The 26,383-nt window shown below is 42.3% G+C and overlaps 2 protein-coding genes across 6 annotated transcripts; one reads left to right on the plus strand and one right to left on the minus strand.

Moving 5' to 3' along the window:
- Positions 1-1,911: 1,911 nt before the first annotated feature.
- On the minus strand, positions 1,912-17,985 carry plaub (plasminogen activator, urokinase b). Of its 4 annotated transcripts, none has more exons than XM_085417092.1 (13): positions 17,847-17,985; positions 14,853-14,967; positions 10,147-10,331; positions 9,951-10,044; positions 8,610-8,714; positions 8,373-8,526; positions 7,830-7,927; positions 7,364-7,405; positions 7,084-7,285; positions 6,847-6,998; positions 5,857-5,997; positions 5,280-5,428; positions 1,912-4,550 (listed from the first exon to the last, which is right to left on the minus strand). In XM_085417092.1, coding segments are annotated over exons 2-13 (1,518 nt in total). In that variant the 5' UTR covers positions 14,854-14,967; positions 17,847-17,985; the 3' UTR covers positions 1,912-4,355. The 4 variants fall into 4 exon arrangements, with proteins under 4 accessions (XP_085273218.1, XP_085273220.1, XP_085273219.1 ...); XM_085417094.1 differs by having other exon boundaries at positions 14,737-14,967; XM_085417093.1 differs by lacking the exons at positions 14,853-14,967; positions 17,847-17,985 and adding an exon at positions 12,921-13,059.
- On the plus strand, positions 12,954-26,354 carry hid1b (HID1 domain containing b). Of its 2 annotated transcripts, none has more exons than XM_085417087.1 (19): positions 12,954-13,079; positions 14,883-15,032; positions 16,026-16,190; positions 17,905-18,024; positions 20,045-20,151; positions 20,806-20,922; positions 21,213-21,456; positions 21,544-21,600; positions 21,687-21,827; positions 22,568-22,658; positions 22,773-22,924; positions 24,109-24,187; positions 24,274-24,438; positions 24,518-24,739; positions 24,859-24,998; positions 25,079-25,162; positions 25,254-25,345; positions 25,975-26,133; positions 26,217-26,354. In XM_085417087.1, exons 1-19 carry the CDS (start codon positions 13,014-13,016, stop codon positions 26,278-26,280), a joined length of 2,415 nt encoding a protein of 804 aa, XP_085273213.1. In that variant the 5' UTR covers positions 12,954-13,013; the 3' UTR covers positions 26,281-26,354. The 2 variants fall into 2 exon arrangements, with proteins under 2 accessions (XP_085273213.1, XP_085273214.1); XM_085417088.1 differs by having other exon boundaries at positions 21,213-21,447.
- The last annotated feature ends 29 nt before the right edge of the window (positions 26,355-26,383 follow it).

Genomic DNA, 26,383 nt, shown 5'->3' on the forward strand with positions numbered 1-26,383 from the left:
TCAAAGCTAGATCATATAGGAAAGGTGGCAGAAGATCATCCGGTGTAAAATCGTTCCCACTGCACCACGACGCCAACCACAGGAGCTCTGATTCAAACCAGTGTTTCAATTTAAATTTAAATCGGTTACGTCAGGGGTCCCAGTCCCAATCCACGAGGGCCGGTGTCCCTGCAGGTTTTAAATATGTTTATATTGATCCATCACAACTGATTTAAATGGATAAATTACCTTCTCAACATGTCTTGGCGTTCTTCAGAGGCCTGGTAATGAACTAATCATGTGATTCAGGTGTGTTGATCCAGGGTGATATCTAAAACCTGCAGGGACACCGGCCCTCGTGGACTGGGATTGGGGACCCCTGGGTTAGGTTCACTGACACTTTGGCCTCTTTTTGAAAGAGAGCTGCTGTTCCAGGTTTCTCACACCTGACTGCCACAGCTGAACAGTATTCAGATCTTTGTGTGTAACTTTGTATATAGCCCCAGTAAAAAGTGTCCATAAAGTGTTTTACTTGTTAGTGGCAGCTAGATGAGGAGTTCTCTACCGTTTTTGTTTATGCGCATTTTTCTCCTGTTTTGTGGCCAGCTGGGAAGTTTATCTGTATTTAGTATTTTTTGGTTTTAACCTAGAAATATGTTTCTTTACTCTCTAAAGAGTCGGGTTATTTGTTGCTTATTTTGGTCTTGGAGACCCTGGCCTTAACTTCTTTCCTTTTTTCTTTTCTTGCCTATTTATGTTAAATAATGTAGTATAATTATAAATACTCCACCGTAATTTGTAAAATAAATTCATTTGACACATGGTTAGGTTTGTTCGGAGGCTCAGTCTATAGTTAGTACTGCCTATACTTTATCTTACACTCACTGTGTCTCCTAGGCTTTTTACATGCAAGAGGCTTGTAAGATAAGTGGGGGCTCGTCCAGAAAATTCCCTGAATCATAGCTCTGTTTTATTTTGAGACCTCCTTTTACTTAACTGCTTATCCACTTCAGGATAAGCAGTTCAGGATCACAAATCTTAGCATCTTCGTGCTTGCCATACTCCCTACCTTACTTCCTTCTACCTACAGTAGGCTCTTGCACACACAGTATGTAAGAGCCTACCAGCATGTTCTTTCACTAGTTCCAAATATGCCATCCCCCTCTCCTCCACCTGTATCTTTGACCAACTGGCACCCTGTTGGTGCCAGCAGTTGTTGTTGCTAACTTGGTCCCTGATCGATCAGGTAATCCCATTCTTGATAATCCAGATGTTTAATTTGGTAAAGATTTTATGCCGATGCTCTGCTTGGTGCAGTGCTCCTCATTTATCAGACTTCAGACCAGCACTAGGAGTACGCTGGTTGATAACCCCTCACCATCTGCAAAGAACCAGTTTTAAATTGCATCTTTAGGCACTTTGTTACTATCTGTCTGTTGGAAAAACACAGCATTTGTTCCAGTTTCTTTGATTGAATCTATGAAAATGTTAAAGATAACAAAGTTTGACAGACAGAAAGTTGTGTTTTTGCATCAACAGGGAAATTCCCAAAGTTCAATAATATCCAGTGAATAATGTTAGAAAAACAGTAAAATAAAGTTTATTTCATTTAAAGAAGAAAATATCTGAAGAAAATCTGCAGACGAATCCATAAAAATTCAAAAATATGTCTCGAGATGATACAGTAACCAGGTTTGGGCAGACCTGCTTATTTCAGCCTCGTGTAGAACAAAGATGAAGACCTTTGAATTACAAAATATATATAGTATGACACATGGATGTAGCCTGCAGCAAGTGTAAATGAAGCATTTTAGATTCCTGAATTTTAACAGGTTTCAGCTACTGGAAGAGCCGTGTTCAAATTATTCAAGGTATGATCTCATGAACCTGAGCAACACACCAACAATAGTGTCCCGGTCTGTCATCGGTATCTGTGTGACTACATAGTTTTGATTTCTTAACTTCTACAATGAAACCAGTGAATAAGTAGGTGTGGACCTGACTAGATACAGACACAATAACCATCACACAGCATTACACATTACTCTGTTTCTAAAAACATCAGCATTTCATTTAAACACAGCAGATTTAAAGTTTCCACACAAAACACTTTACTAGCAGAAGCACAGGAGTGATTTCTAAAGTGCTTAACTTTGAGCTAAGGTAAACCTGACTGGAAGATGATAAAACCAGCAAAAACACTGGTAACACTGGCTCTTAAGATAAGAATGAACTTGTTGAATTCTCATTTTAATACTAACATTAACTCAGTCTGAAGCCCATTGCTTACTCGTGTGTTTGTGAAACAGTAACATGTTTTCATATTAGGAGACTCAGAGTGTGTATTCACTCTATTTCATGAGACACATCAGTCAGCCACAACATTAAAACCACTGACAAGTGAAGCAAGTAACACTGCTTACTGGTGTTAGCTTGTGTACTTGTGTGGTGTTGTTATGCTAACTTAACCGCTTAATGTTTAATTTGTCTTTTAACCGTTTCATGCATGAATTAAGACGACCTCAATCAGGATTTTTTACTTAAGTATTTTTAATCATCTTTAGGCATGAAAAGATGAATAAAAATGCTTAAGAAAAATAACAATAATAACAATAATTACAGTGAAACACGTCACACATCTACAGTAACATTAAATGACCAGTGGGTAGCAGGGTATGCAGTGACACATCAGTGTCCAATGTAGTGGTTTATGTGCAAGTATACCATCAACACTGACACAAATACAAGAACACAGCCTTTGAATAGCTGTAACTGTAGTGACCACTATGTGTGAAAGGGTTAATTCTTATATTTGTTTCTTTTATTCTGTTGTAGGGCTTAAATCATGTTTTTCATGATGTGTTTTAGTGTCTCTTGTGTTTAATGCTAACATCCATCAGGTCACAGGTGTATGGAAGCCCGTTTCTGCCACAAAAAAACAACAACAAAAAAAGCATCTATAACTTGAAATTTCAACTTATTAACTCGAAATTTTGAGAAAAGTAGCTCGAAATTTTGACTTACTTTACTCAAAATTTCGAGTTAACTCGAAATCTTACTGAAATGTTGCTCTGTAGCTGATTGTGTCTTATTTTAAGTGTAATGAGATAATTTTGATGAGAAATAAGACAAATATACTTGGTAAGATTTTGAGTTATTGCAGTCCAGGCGACCGTTCCAAGGTTAGCACTGGATTATGTTTAAGCCACATGGTAAATGGCCGAATTTTCAGAAAGATGTTTCGCAGCGATGCGGACGCTGTACTGGTCCATTGTGGTGAAGAGAGAGCTGAGTGTAAAAGCGAAGCTCTCAATTTACCGGTCGATCTACGTCCCTACCCTCACTTATGGCCACGAGCTGTGGGTAGTGACCGAAAGAATGAGATCGCTGATACAAACGGCGGAAATGGGCTTCCTCCGAAGGGTGGCTGGCCATTCTGGAGGGGCTCAGAGTAGAGCGGCTGCTCCTCCATATCAAAAGGAGCCAGTTGAGGTGGTTCGGGCATCTGACAAGAATGCCTCCTGGGCGCCTCTGGGCGTTTTCCGGGCATGTCCCACTGGGAGGAGGCCCCGGGGTCTGCAGACCCAGGACACGCTGGAGAGATTATATCTCTTGGCTGGCTTGAGAACGCCTTGGTGTTCCCCCAGAGAAGCTAGAGGAGGTGGCTGGTGAGAGGAAGGTCTGAACTTCTCTGCTTGGGCTGCTGCCCCCACGACCCAGCCCCGGATAAGCGGAAGAAGATGGATGGATGGATGTTACCATTCAAATTACGTATCAAATTATCTCTTTCTGACTGAACATCTCTTGGCCGGAAAGCCGCAGTCAGTCCAAGGCTTCACAGGTCTTCTGACCTTTGATGTTGATACTAATACTGTGGCTTACTCCCACAGGTTTCTGAGTGTGAATGGTTGTCTCTCTGTGTCAGTACTCTGACTGGCCACCTGGCTGGAGTGCTACATATTTACACCGACGCTGGCTGTGTTAAAGCTACACCACAGCTACAGCACTTGACAAATGTGTTTGATCTCTTTCTGACTGAACATCTCTTGGCTAGAAAACCGCATTCAGTCCAAGGCTTCACAGGTCTTCTGACTCCATGTTTTGATGTTGTACTAATACTGTGGCTTACTCCCACATCTCAGACCGAAATATAGGGCCGTAGGCTACAATTACCGCCAGTTTTTGTTGTGTCTTGGGATTTGTTCACACGAATAATAAACATATTATTGCTATACAACTACTAGAACAATAAAAACAGCACCACCACCAACAATTTGTACTGCAACCAGTGGAAACAAAACATGAGGTTTACATGCATAACCACAACCTGAAATATTCTCCAGCAAATGCCTCTACATGTGGGCGGGCCTTAAAGGTCATTTCTGAGGAAACATGGCTCCAGCGGTGATGGACCCCAGGTGAGTCTTCGCTTCTATCCATTTGTTGTAATTGGTCACTCTGGTGTAAACACCGGGACGCAGCTCTTTGGCGCAGCCGTCGCCCCAGCTGATTATTCCAAACAGGAAGAGCCTGCTTCCGACTTCGCACACCAGAGGGCCTCCTGAGTCTCCCTGCGGGGGAAGAAAAGACAAGCAGCGCTGAAGGAAACTGACAAACCGACCTCTGGAATCAAATTAAAGAAACTGATGGACATTATGGACAATGCCAGACATCCTCTGCACACGGCCATAAACAACCAGAAGAGTCTGTTCAGTGACAGGTTGCTTCTCCCCAAGACAAGAACTAACAGACTTAAAAACTCCTTTGTCCCACACGCCATCAGACTGTTTAACTCCTCTCTGGAGGGGAGAGGGAGGGGAAACAGGAGGACAAAGGAGGGGGGAACAACTAAGCTGTAGTGCCTCTTCACCTCACTGTACAATACCTTGTGCAATACTTTTTGTAAATAGTCAACAGTGCAATAGACTCAATACTTGAAATGTGCAATTCACTTGTATTTTTATTTTTATTCCTATTTATTCTATTTATCCCCTTCGTATATTTTATTTATATTGTCTCTGTATTTATATATATATATATGTGTGTGTGTGTGTGTGTGTGTGTGTGTGTATTATATATATATATATATATATATATATATATATATATATATATATATATATATATATATATATATATATATATATATATAATATTCTGTAACTCTGTAACTTCTGTCGGTGCTGTGCTTTTTTGGAAATCGAATTTCCCAGAGGAACCCACCCGAGGGATTAATAAAGTTCTATCTAATCTAATCTAATCTAATCTAATCAAAGTCGAGACCAGACGTGTGCAAATACCTCGCAGGCATCCTGACTCCAGTCGGGACGAGCGGCACAAAACATGTTATCAGTAATCATGTTATCGTAATAATCCTTCCCTCGGCACACGTTGTCGGCGAGGAGGTTCACCTGAGCCTCTTTTAGGTATTGAGACCTGTACCACAAAGCTGGAGAGAAGAGGAGTGTTAAAGCCCTGAAGGGTGAACATAATTATAATTATGTGCTGCAGTTACAGAAATTAGGCATTTTAAATGAGCCTCTGTTTCCTTCACTTGTTCTGCTACACTGATAGCTGGTGACTTGTCTTTGTAAGGCTTCCAATAATATTCCCATAACAAAAGAAAAATGAGCACAAAGTTCAGAGTGTGTCAATGATTCCCGACTTTGTAGCCGGTGTGCAAACATTCAGTGGACAGATCAGCTCAACTTGAAACAGCACAAAAGTTATTATTGGATCGAACACATAAATCTGCAAGTAGTTAATGTTCGATTTGCTTCAGGCTTCACTTACAGGTGTAATATTTTAGTGTAGACATACTTGATATACGTTTGTTTCTGTCAGATGTAAGAACAATGCTCAGAGGACTCTCCTCACCGTGACTTTCTTTCCCATATCCGGCAATGTCACAGGTGAATCCTGGCTGCAGGCTCTGCTGAGGTGGCGGCAGGCAGACCGTCCTCACAGCGCTGCTCTCCTTAGCACATTTACCAAGTTTGGTCTTCAGCTTCACCAGAGCTGCAAGACAATTATCAACAATCACACCTTTGATTGAATTACAGCTTTAAGAAAAAGGCCTCTGAAATTCAAGAGAATTCTAAAATCTTATTGCAGAATGACTAAATTTGTCAGGTAACTAGATCCTAAAATCCATCTAATGTGGGATGCTGGTTTAAGATTCTTCTTAGGGTCCGAGCGTTTCCATAGTAAAGTAAATAAAGCCACAAGGGGTCACCAAAGTGCTGCACGTTTGATTTTGGCAGAGTTTTTACACCAGATGTTCTTCCTAACACAACCCCAATTGGAATTTATGTCTCAGGCAGGAATCAAACTTTTAACCATTTGAGACACTTGATCACATGATTCCCTTTGAGCAGCACTTGCTGAGAGTATGGAGGAAGAACTCCCTTTTAATGGGAAATGATCTGAAGCAGTATCAGCCTCGGTGTTAAGCAGCCAAGTATTATTTTAAAAAGACATTAACCCCTAAACCAATTTTTAAAAAAAGGATGAGTGTCTCTTTGTTGAGATTTCATTAACTGATAGAGGCAAACAGACTAAAATCGGAACATTCTTTTCAAGTTTTTTGAGAAAAACCCCCCCAGCACGTATTGCTATAAATATATATTTTTTCCATATTTTAAATTATAGTCAAAGATAAGTGTTATTTCTAACTGTCGAAACTTCTATTTGGTGGATTGACTGTTTTGGCACCTGACAGTAAAACGCACAGAACAACAGCTGGGGTGGAAGTGGGTTGCAAAGCAGCTTGCAGATGCATTGCAACTGTGGGCAGTGAGGCTGGAGTAACGCTCTGCTTGATTAAAAACTTAGTTTCAAAAGATGTTTTAATTTGTGTGTTCACACCAATATCGTTGTTGAAGTTCCCCTCGTTATTATCAAACCCTTCGTGGATGAAGATTTTTTCCACCCTGAATTTTTGCTCCACGCTCGGGTTGCTCTCGTTCAGGGCGTTTTTCCCCAGGGTGACGGTGAAGCGCTCTGCTATGGTGTTATTTCTGAAACACAAATTCACAAAACAAGTCCAGTCACAGCTATTTCTCAGCACCTGCTGCATTTCCAGTAAATGATCTCACTTCCTACCCGTCGGGGAAGCAGTGGGCAGCTGTGAGGACCCAGCAGGCGGAGATCAGACTGCCCCCGCAGCGGAAAACTTTCTCTTTGGATTTAGGGCGCCAAAATATGGCAGCGATCCACGGGTGGGATTCCACAGTGGCAACTGTTCCGCCAACGATCTTCAGCTGCTTTCTTCTGGTGCGCTGGCCACATGTCGTCATCTCTGCAACTGGAAAATGAAAAAAAGTTTAAAAGTGTCGCCGAGAGAAGCGAGGAATGGGATTCACAGGCGTTAGTGAGGACTCACCGTGCTCTGGCTGGGTGGGGACAGGTGAAGCCACAGGTGGAACTATAAGACAGAAATGGGTTTTTTTTAATGCTAAAGATTTGATTTTCCCAGAACATTTAACCCTTTAAATTCTGGGTTATTTTTTAAATTCTCATTGGAGATTTTTTATATACTCTAAGTCTCAAAGTCTCCAGCACCAGAGCAGAGTGAGACTTAAAGAACTGCTGAGAAAATATATTTATGCCCTTCTAAACAAAATAAGAGATTATTTAGCTTTTTTTCTTTGCCAATTTTCCAGAATTCAGTTACATTTTCATCTGCATTTGGAAAAACCCCTATACTTTGAATCCATGGTGGATTTTGGACTTTTATTCTCCCTCCTGGTCCCCATAAATTTGGCTCCTTTTGCTCCAGTGACTGATGCACCATCAATGAAAAATGCTTCACTGACTTTAATAACAGTCCTATCAGAGAACACACTTACGTGGCTTGAAATTGCAAAGCGGCATGTCGCAGTATTCCCACACCAGCTGCAGGTTTTTCCAAACGTTACACCACGGACGACGTCTGTAGTGAAGATTTCTGAATAAAAAAAATAAAAAACAAACCATCCAAGTAAACAAACAGTCCAGCCTGACGAACATATGCAAATGGTTGGAGTATAAATGATGGAATCTGGCCATGAAAGACCTGAAAACATTTTCTAACCGTCTCTGCTAACACTGACAGGTTTGATATGAGCACTGTCTCTGATTGCTGAGACTAGTTGGTCACAAAACTGGAATCTGTAGCATGAACTGTAATGTTTGGTGTTTAGATTATTCGATTAAAGATTATGGTTGATGAACGCCTGAATTAAAAGAGCCGGACTGCTAGAACAGCTGAAGATAAAGTGCTGTGGTTTTTACACTCGCTTAAAAATATGAAGGAGCCCAGCTGATTAGTGGGAGACACTGATATTTTTTTTCTTCCAACTATCCAACATTTTGCAAAAGGAATGTGAAACTTCAAAGATCCAAACTCAGACCTGCAGTAGTTGTGCTTCCCGGCGTTGATGTCCAAATGCAGGTACTGCCTCCTGGTCTCCTCGTCCCACTGCAAACATGTTTGTCCGCTGACTGTTTTAGATGCTGTGCCTTTGTAGTACAGTCCCACTCCCTCATAGCAGTGACTCGCTTTTACTGAAGTGACAGTATGACAGGTGAGGGCGATTAGAAAATCTGAAAACTATCAGTAACGTTTGGTTTGCTGTTGAGCTGCTCACCTGTTTCACAATGTGTGCCTTCAAAGCCATCAGTGCAGCGACAGAACAGGTGTGCACCAGAAATCAGCGCTGGGACCGAGGTGCCGCCGTTGAGACAAATCTCACCTACAAAATAAGACGAAAGCTGACGACACTTTTGAGACCCACATCGACAGCATATTTTATGATTATGAAATGTGGCTGGAAAATAAGAGGTCATATAATACAAGGTATAGCAGTAAGACTGACAGGCCAGTTCATTAGAAGAAAGAAGAAATATCTAATCAGCCAATCACAGCAGTTTCACCGCCTACCTGACCACGTCCATCCCTTTATAACCACAGTGTGCCCATCTTATAACAAGTGCCTCCAGGGGGATAAGTAGCCATATCACAATCCTCAGATCGAGTAGATAAAATTTGGGATGTGGTGGAACAGGAAATTTGCACCATGATGATATCATGTCGACATGGACTAAATCTCTGAGGAATGTTTTTAGCGCTTTGTTGAATCTTTGTCAGCAAAAATGAAGGAAGTTCTGACGGCAAACGGGAGTCTGGACCCTGGGCTGGACCCTAACCCTAACCTGACTCAGTAACATCCAGGTCACGCACTATCTCTCTGATACGTGAGTAAGCAGTGAACCAGCCACAAGTAATCTGGAACAGCCTGTCTGGTTATTCCCAGGTGAGTACAGGTGAAGCTGCTGTATGCTCCAAACCACAGGAACGACCCAGTGACTCACATTAGGTGACTCACCTTTCAGCACTCTATTTATGGGTCAAATGATCATTTTATTTCTGCTGCTGCGTGATTTTATTTATTTTAGTTTGTTTGTTTTTTTGATGGGGGGAGGCTCAGTGATTGCTTTTGTTAATTATTTTAAAGCTACTGTTTCATTTGTTTTCAGTCCAGTCTTTGTAGCTGACAATGTTTGCTGTTGTTTGTTAAGCCCCTTAAGCCACTGACCTACATTCACATTCTTCCTGTCATACAGTCATGGATTGGCCTCCCACAGAGCCCAGAATGCAACATTACTGAAGCAGTGTGGGATCATGAAACAGACGGCAGCCAACAGCCACACAAAAGCGCTGAATCTCCTACATTAAGCTTGGAGAGCTAATTCAGTTCAGGCTGTGCTGAGGAAAACAAGAAGTCACATCAAATATTGACTTTCAAGCTGGCAAAATATAAATAAATACAGGTGGCTCAAGACTTTTGCACAGTATTGTAGGTAATCATAGGAGCAGCACTTTGTGCTTCCACCTGGAATGAAGTGTGCTGTCTAAATACAGCTTTGCTTATTTGCTGCCAAAGTAAATTACACATTTCATGCTCAGGAGATGAATAAAAGCGTCTCACCTGAACGCTGAGAGGACGAGGAGAACGAAGACGAGGAAGAGGAGGAGTGGGGGGAAAAAGCTAACTCACGCCTTCTCCTTTCATCCAGCAGGCCCTGAAAACATTTTAAAAAGTTAAATAAAGCCTCGTGAAAGAAGACTAACATAAAATTGGAGTTAATAAAAAAATAAAAACAGATAAAAATAATTGTCCTCACAGCCTGAGCTGCTGACAGGAAGGCCAGCGCGCAGAGGAAAAAGCTTCTCATTGTTTTCATGATGCTTCTCGGCTCGGTTTGAAGGCTTTGCATGAGCGTGCTTGCAGAGTGGCAGCCTCCTCGGGGTTTATTCTGTTCAGTGGAGGGAGGAGTCCTGATTGGCTGACAGCTGGCTGGCTGACCCACTAGATGTAGAGTGAAGAAATAGCTGTTTACAGTACATGTGAATGAGTCATCACTGGTAATCCACACCATCAGTTTTCAGGGAGCATATCAGTATCTGTGGTATGTCAGCCAGTCTAGAACTGCAGGTGTTTACATGCTGAAGGTAACTATAATTGGATTTAAATGAATCAGGATGTTTGATTAAATAAAACATGTTCATATTTGTCTGAATATCACATTACTGCACTGTGTTTGCTTCCATACAGCATAATCTGTTGGGAAACTCACACTACTGATGTACCAAGAAATGGTTTGGGGATTTTAGTGGGTGTGGTCTGACACAAATATGTATATATGTGTATACAGTGCTGTGCTAAAGTCTTGAGTCAACCCTCATTTCTTTACATTTTGCTTCCAAGGAACAAAAACTGGGAGAAAAAGGCTGACTATGCCAAACTACACAAGAACTGGACTGAAACCTGTGGCAGCAGGTTTTATGGAGTGATGACTCTAAATCTGACATTTCTTGGTTTACAAAAAAAAAGTAAAATTTGTAAGGATGAGGTCAGAAGAGAAGTACAACAGTGTGAAACCTGTTCAACATGGTGTAGACTCTGTCATGGGTTGATTTCAGCCAGTGGTGTTTTAGAGCTTGATGGGATGATTAACAAAAACCACCAACGTCCCAAGAAGAGCTTTAAATGTCCTTCAAGAAGCCTGGAGAACTATTCCTGAAGACTACGAATTTATTTGGTGGTTCATTGGTCAAACAGGTCGTGTTTTATAGTTTATTTGTTGTTGTCTCTTTTCATTCTGGTTGCAGACCACAGGCCTGCTGTATTTAGCAAGACCTGAAACTAGAAAATGTCCAAATTCGCCCCATGTTACAAAGTTAGACTTAAACCTGCACTACCTCTGACGCCCAGCAGGGGGCTATACCCGTTTTTCCAAAAAAAAAAAAAAAAGTCAGATTTCACGGTGCTCTATCTCAATTTAAAATAAATGATAGCATCAAATTTTACTTGAGTACCATCACTGCAAAGTGATTTACAAAAACACAGTGGCGGGCTCTGTACCAAGCTGCAAAACTGGATCATACACAGCTAAAGTGGCCTTGAGCTAGTTTGTCACTGAGTCATTTACAGCATTGAGTTCATTGTCACAGCTTCTCTAAAGTATATAAGTTAAAATAACATATGTATTTGCGCAGAAGCTAATTTATAACAAATAAATATATACGCATTTTTGCTATTAAATTTAATAATTTGCTTTTAAACCTTAAGTTAAAATAACTCGATATATATATAAACAGTACTGACATTAATTGTATGTGATTGGCCTGTTTTTGTAGTGAAGTCACTGGATGTCGCTGTTGCTCCATAAACGCCAGAACTCATTTATCCTGACTGGACCTGAAGGGGCTCTGTGCGCGCTAACGGTGCACGTTAACGAGCATCACTTTCCTGCCTTCAGGTGACATGAAGATGCAGGTGACTGTGGTCTCTTGAATGTCCCTCATATGTAAACGAAAGCAAACTGAAGAAGAATGAGAAAAGCAGGAAAGCAAATATGTACATTAGGATCCCGGAAGTCGCCTCGTTTGGATCCTGTTGGGCTGATGTTGCCTTCAGGGACTCGAGGTAATCGCTACAACTCTTATTGAGACAGAGGAGCTAATTAAAGATTCTATTAATTTAGGAAAATCCTGATTTTAATTACATATCGCAATAATAAACAATAATTTGATTGATACCGTATTAAATGTGCATTTTTATCCAGAATGGTTTTACATGTTTTATCCGTTAAATGTTATTGAATATCTTTTATTTTACTTTGTAATATTCGGTTGGTTTTCTCTTATTTTATCTACATATATTTCTATTTATATTTGTTAGCATATAAAACCCTTATTGTTTTATTGTTTATTTGGTATTATTAATGTGCCTTTAATTCGTTAATACTGAATCTATTTATTTGTTTGTTTACTTGTTTTGTGGCATTTTTTTAGCTAACGTGCTTGTAATGCATTCGTAGATATTCGGATAATTTCCATGTTTCCCATTTCCAATTCTCTCAGTGTTTAACCACAAAACTTTTCATTATTATTTTATTCATTTTTTAAAATAACTTTTTAAATAAAGTATTTTATTCATTTGTTCAGTTTGCTATGAAACGGCTTATAAAAGAGTTTGTCTTCTCGTGTCTGTCCTACAAAAACTCTTCTTTTTGGGAGGTTTACTAAATGTTTGGGAATTTTCCATGAAATTATAAGAAAAAAATCCATATTGCAATATTCCTACGAAAATGCATACACGGATATTACAGCATCTCCCTGTTTCTTCATAAAGCAGCTTCGCTTCTTTATTTAAGATTTAAGTTGAAGTGTAGGTTATTTTATTCCACTTTATTGTGCTTGGGTTTCTTCGAGGGGGCTTTATACGTGGCTTTAGCTTCCTCCCAGTTTTGCACAGGCTGATTTTTACTCTGGATTTATGTATAATTTACTTTCACAAATATTCATACTTGTTTTTAGTACAAACAAATAATGAAATGTGTGTTTGAATTAAACACGCTGGAAGCAGCATGAGCGTGATTTTTCCGAGCTGCACCTGAACGCAGTGGCCGCACAGCGCTGTGGATGAGGCAGATTATCCTCCCTGTGGATCCAGGCAGGCAGGCAGCAGGTGGCTGGAGACAGAAATATGGGAAACGCAGACAGCAAACTTCACTTCAGGAAAGCGGTGGTCCAGCTGACAACCAAAACTCAGGTCGGGGTTTGTTTTCTTTAAAAGGTGACATGAGGAAAGTTCCGCTGAGCGTTTGGCTTTTAGCGTTAGTGGAGATGTGGAGATAAAGTTGGAGTGCCAGATGGCAGCGTACGTCACACAAAGTGGAGAGAAAAACCTGAAAAAAATCATTGGAGTTATTTCATAAACGAGGATTTTTAAACAGAAAGCAAGCTTGCCTCTCAGAATACGGATTTTCTTCTTTTTCTTATGCAGTCTGAGGGACTCCAAACAGTCATTTTGGACTTTGTCTGTGACGTGATCCTTAAACGGCTTTAATATGCAGATGGGAATATTAAAGATTGCATCAGTTTTGGGCCAGCAGTTGTTTCTCTGGCTGACAGGTGTGTTTAAAGGTAACAGGGCTGGACGGGACAGCTGCAACGTTAATCGATTGGTCGAGTGATCGAAACTGATCCAGGTGGTGTGTGGGTGGTGGTTTGCTGTAGCGTGAAACAGATGTTAGGTCAGCTGCTGGTAAAGCTGGAATCTGGGTGTTTATGGGCTCATATGGTCTCTTGTGTTCGAAGCAGAAGTGATTGGTTGATTAGCTAAAATAGACAAAAAAGAATCAATTTTCAAGTATATTTATCCTGGGTTAAACCTGCATCGTCTTTATTTTTCAGTGTTGGTCAGACTGAAGGAGATCTTTAAAGAACTGACTTTGTCTGATTAATCAACTGTTTGCTTAGACATCAGAGTCCACAGACACTCCTGCCTGACCTCGTCTGTCAGCCTGGGGCTCAGAGCACATCTGTGATGTCGTCCCACCTCGATCCCATCTCTGGCTCCTTCAGCACACCTCACCGCTGTCTCACATGACTTCCTCATTCAGCACCACAGTTCCTCGCTTATCCTTATCCTTTCTCTGATCCACAAAGACACAGCCAAGCTCCTTGTGAACTTCTCTTTACTTCTCCATCAATACTCTCGAAGTGCACTCTGCTGGGCTCTTTCTCGGCATTACTGCTGCTCACTGATCGTCACCTCTCTTCTTAACCTAGCTTCAACAACTCTGTCCCATATCTTCATGCTACAGCTCATCAGCTACATCCCTCTGTGGTGTTGTACACTGAGAACTGAGAATTTATGAGATTATGAACACAGAAAAGTACATTCTGATTGGCTAGACTATCAGTGATGGAGTAGCCTCCCCAGAGCTTGGAAAACTTGACAGAGGATGGAACAAAAGAAGAGCTTTTGGGATGCAAGAGGCTTAGAGAGCTGTTCCTGAAATAAATTACAGAAAGCTGCCTCAGAGAGTTCAGGCTGTGCTGAGGAATAAAGCCAGTAACACCAAATATTTACTGTCAAACTCTGTTTTTGCCTCTTATAACATGTTTGCAGATGTTTCCATAGGTCACTGCTCCTATTTCCTATGGAAATTATGAAGAAATGAAGGGTGACTCAAAACGTTTGAGATCTTTTTATGTCCAGCTTTTTTTTATTTAGCTTTGAAATGGTTAATTAGTTAATGGGAAAATAAAATCACTAAGTTATCAATAATGTAAATGTTGTTAATTCATTCAGTTGATTGACAGAGAATTAAATGTGTTACTCTATGTGAATAATTTGGATAAGCTTGTTGATCCTTGGTTATGTTTTCTGTCGGCCATGAAGCAAAAAGGAAAGATCGTACCTCCTCATCAACACAATGTATTTAGCAGCAGATGAGCCACACACACACACACACACACACACACACACACACACACACACACACACACACACACACACACACACACACACACACACTGATGTTAGTGTGCGTTTCCTCTCCTGCAGCCCGTCGAAGCCTCAGACGACGTGTTCTGGGATCAGTTCTGGGTGGACTCCTCCACCACGGTTCAGGATGTTTTTGCTCTGGTTCCTGCGGCAGAGATCAGAGCCGTCAGAGAGGAGTCTCCGTCAAACCTGGCAACCCTCTGCTACAAGGTAACCTGACATCCTCAGGACTGGGGCAAGCGTGACTCAGTATCAGGACTGAGGGTGTAATCGTCTTGTTTCTGAGTCAGTTTAGAGTTTTTTGCACAGACTTACTTTCAGTCTTAAACTGCTGTATAAATCAGTTTTACTCCCACATGGAATGAAACCTTAAACACTCTGCCCTGTGTCAGCCCTCTCTCACATGTTTAAGGCTTCTTAGGACATCTTCTGTCTGATCTTTGTTGCCACCAGCTGCGAGGACTTCTGTACGTTGCTTTAGAGCAGCTTTTGTCCATCCTGGATACAGTCGGAGACAAAGGAATGCAGCTGTTTGTTGTTCCCACAGTTTGATGGCAAAGGTCAAACGTCATTTATAGAAATGCAGAAAAACAGAGAAACTAAGTCTGAAGATCATTTGGTAGTTTAAGGTTTTAAAGGGCAGACAGCTGCTTTGGTGACTGGTTGAAGGTCATGTGACAAAAAGATGTGCTTTTAAAAACTCCTGAGGTTTTATTTGGTTCATGTGGAACGACCCATGCTTTTCACCATAACCTCAAAGAAGTAGCTGCTGGACAGAAACAGCTGCAAGTATTAATGTATTTTAGTGCAGCTACAAAGGCTAGCTGGTCAGAAGATATGCTATTGAAGATTTTCTGCATTTATTTGTCATGCATGATGGTCACACTGATTGGGGTTGGGGTCCGAACCCAATTTGCTGACATAGTTTTACACTTACAAGTACGATGAAGTCACGTAGAGTTTAGAAGAATGAGCCGCTGTAATAAAAACAAGCTCAAACTAATGAGTCCACTCACCAATCAGAAGCTTGATGCTTCAGTCGCCTGGTGAAAATAGAATTTTCCAACACTTTTTGTGGCCTTTAAATAAAATGATGATTGACAGGTAAAACAGGCACCTCGGGTGAATAAATAAGAGTAGACTTTTGTCTGTCTTGGTTATTTCATCTCATATTTGCACGATACTTGTGTTGGTTTTTCCCAGGCGGTGGAGAGGCTGGTCCGGGGAGCAGACTCCGGCTGCCCCTCTGAGAAGGAGCGCCAGACCGTGTTGAACTGCACGCGCCTGCTCACCCGCATCCTGCCCTACATCTTCGAGGATGCCGACTGGAGGGGCTTCTTCTGGTCCACCATCCCCGGCCGAGCGGGGGTACGGCACTGACATCTTTTAATGTATTCATCTACGTGGCTGTTTTTAGTCTTACCTATACTGGCCATTTTATTTATTCCAAGTAAAAACACCAAATATTTGCAGCTTTATTGTCACATATCATTGAAATGATGATATTTATATATTTTGCAGGTATTAGTTTGGTAGCTGATTAAATGCTTTTAGTAACTTTTCAAACAAAAGTAGAGACAGAAAAGTCAGAATCTATAGTTCATAAAACTGATCTTTGCAAAAGAAGAAGAGGAAGAGGGGAAAAGGGAGAAAGTTATTTAAGAACTCCTGCCACGTCTCAGAAAAAGCATTTGGAGGAAATCTTTTAGCTTGCAGACAGTTTGTTAGGTTTAATCTGTCGGCTCTGCGGATATCTGAGGACTTGAGCCTCTCTGATATCTCCACCTTTAATAATCTGCGCCGGTTCAAAGCGATGGGTCCATCTGATTTTCAGAACAGACTCTGCAGTGTGAGATGAGATTGCTGATGCTTTGACGTGTCTGTCCAAATCCCTCCTCTCCCTGCCTTCCCCCCGTTTCCCACCTAGGGCTGCTGGGTCTCTGGTTACCTGGTCGGCAGGGGACTGCGTCCAAACACTGCCCATATTGTGTCTCCTGCTCTTTCTGGCCAGCGGTTGAATTTAGAAGGGATTGAATGTCTCTTAATGAAAGTGGGAGACTGAAATAAAGTGCAGAGCAGCTGCTGGTTGGAGCAGGCTGATTACTCAGTATTGTATGAATGAAACGACTCTGTGTGGCTAACGGATGGTTGAACTCTTATATTTGATTATGGATTTATGCTGTGGAAAGATACAAGTGGACAGTGTTTGGAAAAACCTGTGTATGTGGTTTAGAGTTAAATGTGATGACCCATCCATCATTTTCTTGTCTGTTTGCTCAACATGAAGCTAAAACCAGCAGCTAGGTAGCTTAGCCTTGAATAAAGTATAGCATAAAATGTCAGTTTAACTCATAATTGATCTTTCCAGGACACAAAGTTAGACGTAATAAGAATGACTTTTGGTTTATTTGGGTTATGTAGATTATGCATGCTTTTTGGAGTGACAGCAGCTACACTCCAGGTGTTTCCTCCATTTTCAGGGATCCTGCTGAGTCAGCCAGTGACTTGAGTTAACCAATAGCAGTACTCATCTTTTAACTCAAGACATGAGAGAAAAAAAGCACATTTTTGGAAGCTGGTCCACCAAATAAACAAAAGAATTAGACCTTTTTTGACACACTACACTCACGGGGTGATGAGCTGTCTGTCACACAGAAAAGCTTTACTGTCCTGTTCTTATGGGGACCATAATTTCAAAGATAATCATTGTGCTGTAGTCAATAAAATGTAAAGCAAGCAATTAACCCTATAATGTCATCAGGAATAATATCGCTGAGTTGATATAGCAAAGGAAATGAGGGTAATTTTCCCAAAGGTTTCTATAGGACTAGACTTGACCGGAGTATACGCCCCCTGCTGGCCATAATAAAGAATCAACTTTAAGTTGATGGGCCATTGGCTTTACGCTACATGTTACTTTCTATATACAGTCTGTGATTTAAAGCAACTAATTGGGACTTAAGTGATATAAAAACCAACTCTGAAATGGATCCAGAGCGGCACAAAAACAACAAATTGACTTACCAGCAACGATACAGTAAAAGTACCATAAGAGTCACAGCCTCAGCTCTTCTCCCTCCAGCACTTGGACCACGATGCTGATGACGAAGGTCGGCCTCTGGCTGAGTCCCTGCTGCTGGCCATTGCTGACCTGCTCTTCTGTCCAGATTTCACCATCCAGAGCCACAAGAAGAACAGCCCGGTGAGTCTGGCAACCCCCCGCATCACTGACCATGCAAAAGTAGCCTTACTCATTATGTAGCTGGTCACAGCTGCCCCTCCGTAAGCCTGGTTCTGCCCTGTGTTTCTCCCTGTTAAAAGAGTGTTTTTTCCTTCCCACTGTCAGCGAGTACTTGCTCACAGGAGGCTGTTTGATTGTTGGGTTTGAAATATTTATTTTCTGGGCTTTTAGGGTCTTAACATGGTTTTTGTTAATTAACACTGAAAACAAAAAGTTCAGGTAGATAGAGGATTAGACATATAAAAATATTGACCTGAAGGTGGTTTGGAGTTATGCCTTTCAGAGTTGTGGTTTGTTTGCTTTGTTTTAGCTCTGAATCGACAGGCGTGTCAGCACTTTACAGCTCATATAAAAGAAGTAAGCCTGTTATTTGCTCCCGTGGCAGCACCTCTTAGCGCCGTTATCTCTTAACACAACCTTCTCGGGCGGTAGCTCAAGTTAATGAGTGACTCTGTGGGACGCGAGGAGAGGGGCCATGTTTGGAAAGGGTGGAAACGTCTTTATTGTGCTCCGCAAACATTCAGACGTTTGAGAGACTGGGAGGTGATCTCATCGGATGACTCCTTACTCCTTGCTACCTCACGAGGAAATGTTAAAATCAAGGAAACTGTGCAGGAGAATGTGGAAAATAGCCAGCAGCTGCTGTTTGTTCCCACCTGCCCCAGTGACCTCTGAGGCGTGAAGCAGGTGTGTGCACAAAGAAACACATGGCTGGAGGGAAACCTCATTTGTGCCTTGAATTTCAGCTTTCACTTCCTGGTATGGATTTAGTGATGCAGAGGTCAAAAGCCCCTGCTTGCATCCACAGACCCTCCCGTGTGACACGAGCGGCTAAAACAATGCACAGCACGTAAATAAATGTACTCATGCAGAAAGCTTGCTTGTCTTGTGACCTGAGTAAACACTTTCCTAGTGAGTTTATGGTCTCCATTATGAGTTTTAAGCTTTATTTATTAGAAGTTAATGTTTTTTTTATTGTGGTTCTTTTTAGAATAAATGAAGACAATAAAGGAAGGTATGCATTACGGTATAGTGAGCCTGCAGTGTCCCTCGGTCTCACAGGTTTCAAAAAGAATGAGCAACACTGCTCAGCTTGAGGCTTCTCAGTGCATACACTAATCAGTGGGTGACATGAGGGCTGCTATGTCCATCTTTCACATACAGTCTGTGCGTATCCTATGCTCACCAGAGTAAAAGGATTCAGTGACCTGCTTCCTTTTTGTTTCACTTTCAGATGTTTGGTGTAGGTCCCCGTCCCATACTTGGTTTGGACACTTCTTCAAAGGTCTAAAATAACTTCCTCTCGTAAAGAAAGTGACTTGTGCTGAACGGCTATGCAAAGCTTTTGCTTTTAAAGAGTATCCCACGCTTCAAGAAGAACACCAGAGTTCACTGCGGTTGGCGTTTGACACCAGTGAACTTCATTGTGTGGCGTACGTGGAGCTGTCAGTTCACTTACAGCGGTAGCACCTTGTCACATCTATTCATAAAGCTGTAGTTATCTCTGCGGAGGTGTTACATGCAGATATTGTCAGCGGAGGGCTTAGCTTGGTCCATTTGATGACTTGCATGGTAGAAGTAAGTGTGAACTCAGTCCCGGAGCTCTGTTTAGACCTCCAGCTTTAGCTGTGGACAAGAATCCACGTCTGTGAGTAAATGAGGCTAACACTCCACACACCGCCTCTCCCTCCAGGTGTGAGGCGGGGGGAGGAAAGCTGAGTGTGTGAGAGAAGCTCCTGGCGTCACAAACACACAGACAGTACATTCCTATGAGTCAAGCTCCACCTTTCAGTGACCTCTGTGGCCCCGCCTCGACAACGACCGTTCCTGCAGAGGTCACGTTTGCAAAGAACTTTCAGCTTCAAGTCAATTCATAATCGATTATCAAACCTGTCGTGAGTTCAGCTCATTAGTAATTTCAGCTCTCGGGGACCTTCGGGAGGAATGTCACTGAATGTTTTACCTGTTGTCTCTGCTGCAGGATACAGCTGATGACATACGAGCCATAGACAGCTGTGAGTACATCTGGGAGGCCGGCGTGGGCTTCGCTCAGGCACCTCCTCTGAACTACGTCCACGACCTGAACAGGTGAGACTTCAGCATCCTTTCAGTGCTGGTCATCGCAGTGTTGGCTCATGTCTGAGCTTACATGTATGTAATCAATACTGATTTGGGCTCCTGCACATGTGGAACTACTGCAAAAAGAAATGTAATCAGAATTAATGTGCCTGGGCTGAGCGTCTCCGTGCGGGAGTCTTTTTGAAATTTTGGATGAATCTGTTTCATTGAAGTCAGTCACATCGATATCCAACCAGTCTTAGCTCCACCTCTGCATCCACACTCGCCCCAAAGAGGCCGTCAAAGTTTTTCTCTCTTTATACTCTGTTTTTGTCATCCGATCCAGATTTGCTGGTTTCAGCAGGACAAGTGAAGATTAAAACCTCACGTGAACAACAAATCAGTATTGAGCGCTCCTGCTTGTGCTCTAACAGCTTCAGCCTGGACGACGAGCCGTTTCTTTTTAATTGCCGTTAACAGAAGAAACAATGTTTGTTTTCTGTATGCAGTAATAAGTAAAGCTGTGCTGCTGAATTTAATCTTCTAAAATGATGAAACCCCCAGATTAGACATCACTACAGATTCCTGATTATAATCATTCTTTTGCTATCTCGCAAATTCAGTTTGTATCAGGCTGAATTCACCTACTAACATCCCTCCATCCTGTGCTAACGCCCTTTCCAGGACAGAGCTGCTGAAGTTACTCCTCACCTGCTTCTCTGAAGCCATGTACCTTCCTCCCTCCGCTGAAAACAAAGTCCTCAACCCCTGGATCTCCTTCTTCTGCTCCACAGCCAACAGGTGACTTTATACCTGACAACACCTCACCAGACGGAGTGAGATAACTTCTCTCCTGTTGAATTGCACTCTCTGCTTCTCTGTTTTAACGTTGAATTTATTAGAAAATCCAAAACCTTTGTGACAGTGAATTCATCCGTCTTAAAAACTAAAAACAGGGAATTCATTTTAAGGAGTGTTTGTAGGTCTGTGTTCAGTAATATTTGACATACAGAGCAGGGGTATACATCACTACAGCCTTTCATTCATCCTCGTTAAGCTTGTGCAGACTCACCTCCACCTGTTTTTCGCAGACACGCCCTGCCTCTGTTCACCTCCCTGCTCAATGTGGTTTGTGCCTACGACCCCGTGGGCTACGGCATCCCGTACAACCACCTGCTGTTCTCAGACTACCGGGAGCAGCTGGTGGAGCAGGCGGTCCAGATCCTTATCGTCACCCTGGAGCACGAGGCTGGCTCAGCCGCCAGCGCCGCCCTCCAGGCCCTGGACCCCTCAACATGTCCCTCAGCTGAGGAGGAGGAGCAAGAGGTACATACAGTGAGTAATTAATCCACATATATACAAGTATATTTTTTTTAAGATTATGATTTAAAATATAAACACTGATGCTGATTTATTTTTCAGCCTGGTGGACCTGACAACCTGTTTGTGAATTATCTCTCCAGGATACACAGAGAGGAGGTATTGAAACATCCAGCCGTTCAGCAGCTAACAGCATGATCCCCTGGGATGTTTATGAGTGTGTGTTCTCCTTGTTTGTTCATCAGGACTTGAGCTTTGTCCTTAAAGGTCTGGCTCGGCTGCTCAATAACCCTCTCATCCAGACGTATCTGCCCCGATCCACCAAGAAGATCCAGTTCCACCAGGAGCTGCTGATCCTCTTCTGGAAATTCTGCGACTTCAACAAGGTGCGAGCACGAAATGCAACAGGAAGCCAAGGGATTCTCAGGAAATGAGAATATTTCATCAACAAAAACAGCTGCTCGTGTGCAACCACAGTGGTCAGGTCCTAGTGAACTGAATGTGGAGAGGACAGTGTGTTTGTATGGGACATTACTGATGCTGACTGAAGTTCTTACTGCTAAATAGATAAACAAGCGTAAGTGTGGCCCTCACATGTAACCCTCATTCAAAACATAGTGTTTAAATGGCAGAATGGGGAAAAGGAAATAATCAGGAGAAATGAGAACATTTCGACACAGTCTGTGGTAAAATGCTGCCCCCTGCTGGTGAAGGCTGTGATTACAAAAACACATCATGGTTCTGTGTTTTTCCTTTTTATGATTGGTGTTCATTTCAAGATAAATTTTGTAGTAGTTCGAGAATTAACTGAAAATATTTTTTCCATTTTATTTCCTAAAATGCTATTACAACGTTAATCTTGAAGACTTTAGTATAATGAAATTAACAATAGTAGTAATAAAAAATAAGATCCTGGATTAAAGTCGTAATTTCACTTTTTTGTGAAAAAAAACTTTATTCTCAAAATAAACAAGAATAATTGAAAAATTTGGTTCCTTCTCAATTTTTTCTTAATGTGGACTTAGTCCTGGTTCGTAGGTGTGTGTGGGGCTGATGAAGTTGTATGTGTGATGGAGTGAAGTGGAGCAAACAAGCCAAACCTGATTTTGTTATTTTTGTGTTTTAGAAATTCCTCTTCTTCGTCCTGAAGAGCAGCGACGTGTTGGACATGTTGATTCCCATCCTCTTCTACCTGAACGATGCCCGAGCGGATCAGTGTGAGTCACGTCTCCGTGCATGCGCGTGCGTGTGAAACAATAAATATAAATCTGTATAAACTGTCATCGCTCCCTGTGTTAAAAACAAAACATTTCCCCTGTGTGCGTCTGCAGCCCGGCTCGGCCTCATGCACATCGGCGTCTTCATCCTGCTGCTGCTGAGTGGAGAAAGAAACTTTGGCGTCCGTCTGAACAAGCCGTACGCTCTCCGTGTGCCCATGGACATTCCTGTGTTCACAGGAACCCACGCCGACCTGCTCATAGTGGTGAGACGTTATGGCGTGAAATAAATGAGAGAATCTATTTCTTTCATTTATCTACGAATGAAGGCAGAAAATCCTGTGTTTGGCAGAAAGAAACCACGGGATGGAGCGCACTCTTGGGTTAGCGAATTATCAGTCACCTGGTAAAACATGCCTGGCTTTACTGGCTTTCTGGATAGTGCTGAGAACTACAGAGTACTAACTGGACATTTCAGTCAGGCAAGTTTTAACCTCTGTAGTAGATCCAGAAAGACACGGTCCGTTTTGTGTCTGGACCAGGGGTATCAAACCCCAGTGCTTGACGGCCGGTGTCCTGAAACTCTTCCATGTGTCCCTGCTGCAGCACACCTGAATTAAACTGACTGCATGCTGAGGTGGCAACACCCAACCCTGCTCAAGTACATTTAAATAGATGTAAGAGTTTGGAAAAATGTACTTCTAAAAGTACTTTTATTGCACCATGTTCATTCACTCCTGGGCGTCTGTAACATGAATCAAGTAGCTGAACTGCATCCTCAGCATGCAGTCAGCTTCATTAGAGTCTTGCTAATGATCTACTAATTTTAGTAGGTCATTAAAGCAGCCCTCGACGACTGGAGTTTGACACCTGTGGTCCAGACTGGATATAAAAGATGGATGTGTGCAGGATTCTTATGCAGTTATCAGCTAACGATAACAAACTTGGTTAACGATGCACATTTACAGATATTTAATTGGTGATAACAAAGTACCAAAAGCATTTATGGGTTGGCAGTGTAGAGTTCAGAGGCTCCAGTTAATGGAGCTCAGGCCTTGCAGGGAGGTAGATCCCAGGTGCTTGCTAGCGTCCGATCCTCCAACTTTCAGCTTTACCAGTATCTGTGGATGGTTCCTGTGACTGCAGCAGGTATTTAATTAATGCAGAAAGACAAATTGCAGCAACAACCACAAAAAACAAAAAAACATTTTATTTGACCTGGAATAAAACATTTTCCCTCTTTTTAATTGTAGCTAAATGTCATGTACATTCTGGTCTTGCATTTTCAATTAAACGCTCTCCTAAAGATCTCAGGACATCATAGTTTTTTGCGTTTTTATAAGACAGACAGGATATTTTTTGTGGTTTGACTTTGTGATGGAAGCTTGAGTGTTTTTACTTTCGTTTTCAGTCTCCACTGAGTTTGTTCCAAGTACTTTGTCATGTTTAGATCTTCCACAAAATCATCTCCAGCGGACACCAGCGTCTCCAGCCTCTGTTCGACTGCCTGCTCACCATCATAGTGAACAGTGAGTATTACAGTGCAAATGCTGCCCCCTGGTGGAGGAGCAACAGAGCTGCTTGAGCCTTGGGATGACCTTTTGTGCTTCCACAGTTTCACCTTACCTGAAGAGCCTGTCCATGGTGGCAGCCAACAAACTGCTTCACCTCCTGGAGGCCTTCTCCACGCCCTGGTTCCTCTTCTCCTCACTGCAGAACCACCACCTGGTCTTCTTCCTGCTGGAGGTCTGCAACAACATCATCCAGTATCAGTTTGATGGTGAGAACGCAGACACAGGCTCATCGGTTTGCAGGTCACTGCTTTTGCCCAAATAACAATCTGAACCCTCCTTTCACAGGTAACTTCAACCTGGTGTACGCCATCATCCGTAAGCGAAACGTTTTCCACCAGCTGGCCAACCTGCCGTCCGATACCACGTCTATTCAGAGGGCCCTGCAAAAGAAGAGGAGGACGGGAATCTCTAGGGCGAACTCTGTAGAGAATGAGTCCATGGAGGGCTCCAGACCTGCTGTACCCGCCGAGCCCGGCACACTCAAAGCCAGCTTAGAGGCCACTCCAGGTAGGAAGTAAGAAGTAGAATTTCAAATAACGAGGATTTTTACTTAGTCTATATCTGGGGTTTCCAAAAACATCGAACTGTTCCTTTAAAGGCCTTCTTCATGTCATCATGTGTTGTAGGAATCGATAAGATAACAGAGAAGTCTCAGGTGAGTCAGGATGGAACGATGATCACTGTGCCACATTTGGACTCTCCGCACACGTCTAAAAGCAGCATCGCAGCCGGAGCCAGCGACAGCGAGTCTGAGAGAGATCACGAGGTGAGCAGATGGCTCGTCTCTCTCACACACGCACAGAAGTTTAGTTGCTGCAGTTAAAGTGGTTTATTTTTTGGTGTTAGGTTAACCGCACGCAGTCGGAGTCGGCGAGGAGTCAACTGTCGAGCGTCTCATCAACGGCTGCGTGGAGCGCTAACTCCGACTGGGTCAGAACAAATCCTTCATCTGCTCACATTTACCTTCTACCTTCTGCTCCGTGGGTGTATTTTCTGTCATGTGACGTCCTCCATCATTTAGGTCTCCTCGTGGAAGGCCAAACTTCCCCTGCAGACGATCATGAGGTTGCTGCAAGTCCTGGTTCCTCAGGTGGAGAAGATTTGCATCGACAAGTAGGAAATCCCTCAGATTTTAAACTAAACGATGCATTATGTGATAACTAATGAATACCTGTATTAGTTAATGAGCAGCACCAGGCAGGGTTGGAAGAAATGAACCAAAACTGTCTTAATGCAAAGTTATTGTCTGTGACCTGGAATGTTATTATAATAGATTAACATGAGCAGTTAACAGTTTTAACAGAATTCATTCAGAACTTTTTGAGCCATCGTGTTTACAGACACACACCTGCAAACACAACCTCCTCCTCGAGGTAATTATTGAATCGTGAAGCTTTCGTTTCTGCCTGCAGTTGTTTTGTTTGACCTGTAAGCTTCACTTCTATATTTGATCTCTGAAAACATAAATTAAACATAAATGACCTCATTTATGTGTCTGTATGACATTTAATACAACGAGCGTGCACTTTTCTTTGAAGAAATGAAATTTGTTGCACTTCTGATTGAAAAGTTATTTTTGCAGAACAGGTTCACTTTAATAAACTCATTTCTGTGGAGCATCAAACATGTTAATTTAAACAGTAGCACTTTTTACAGATTTATCACATAAAAGTTACTATTGATTCTTTGCATTTAGACGTCAGATTTATTCTCAGTGTCTCGCGGTTTATTGTCGTCCTCAGGGGTCTGACTGACGAGTCGGAAATCCTCAAGTTCCTGCAGCACGGCACACTCGTGGGTCTCCTACCCGTCCCCCACCCCATCCTCATCAGGAAGTACCAAGCCAACGCTGGCACAGCCATGTGGTTCCGCACATACATTTGGGGCGTCATCTACTTACGGTAAATAAACCTGCCTGTATTCTTTGGGATGTGTTCAGTGAACTCCTCTATTAGCGTTTTGGTTTTTTTCTTTCTTCCCGCAGTAATGTTGACCCTCCGATCTGGTACGACACCGACATCAGGCTGTTTGAGATCCAGAGGATTTAGAGGAGCTGCTGGTTTATCTTCCTCACACCTGAACCGTTATTAAAAATCAGGACGGCTCATTCTTGATGCCAAGTAATGTAAAGATGAAGAATGTGTAAATGTG

The sequence above is a fragment of the Rhamphochromis longiceps genome, linkage group LG8, assembly GCF_057381845.1.
Source record: "Rhamphochromis longiceps isolate RC_006_pf linkage group LG8, R_longiceps_female_GT1.1, whole genome shotgun sequence".
In the NCBI taxonomy this organism is placed as follows: domain Eukaryota; kingdom Metazoa; phylum Chordata; class Actinopteri; order Cichliformes; family Cichlidae; genus Rhamphochromis; species Rhamphochromis longiceps.

Bases quoted from the DNA above. Each gene is read 5' to 3' on its own strand.
- plaub (XM_085417090.1), bottom strand. From the start codon at position 10,401: ATGGTGTGGATTACCAGTGATGACTCATTCACATGTACTGTAAACAGC. The intron at 8,527-8,609 runs GTGAGCAGCTCA...CTGTCACTTCAG, and splicing joins AGGCACACATTGTGAAACAG to TAAAAGCGAGTCACTGCTAT. The intron at 5,998-6,846 runs GTGTGAACACAC...ATTGTCTTGCAG, and splicing joins GAACTTCAACAACGATATTG to CTCTGGTGAAGCTGAAGACC.
- hid1b (XM_085417087.1), top strand. From the start codon at position 13,014: ATGGGAAACGCAGACAGCAAACTTCACTTCAGGAAAGCGGTGGTCCAG. The intron at 13,080-14,882 runs GTCGGGGTTTGT...CCTCTCCTGCAG, and splicing joins AGCTGACAACCAAAACTCAG to CCCGTCGAAGCCTCAGACGA. The intron at 25,163-25,253 runs GTCAGAACAAAT...TCCATCATTTAG, and splicing joins GGAGCGCTAACTCCGACTGG to GTCTCCTCGTGGAAGGCCAA.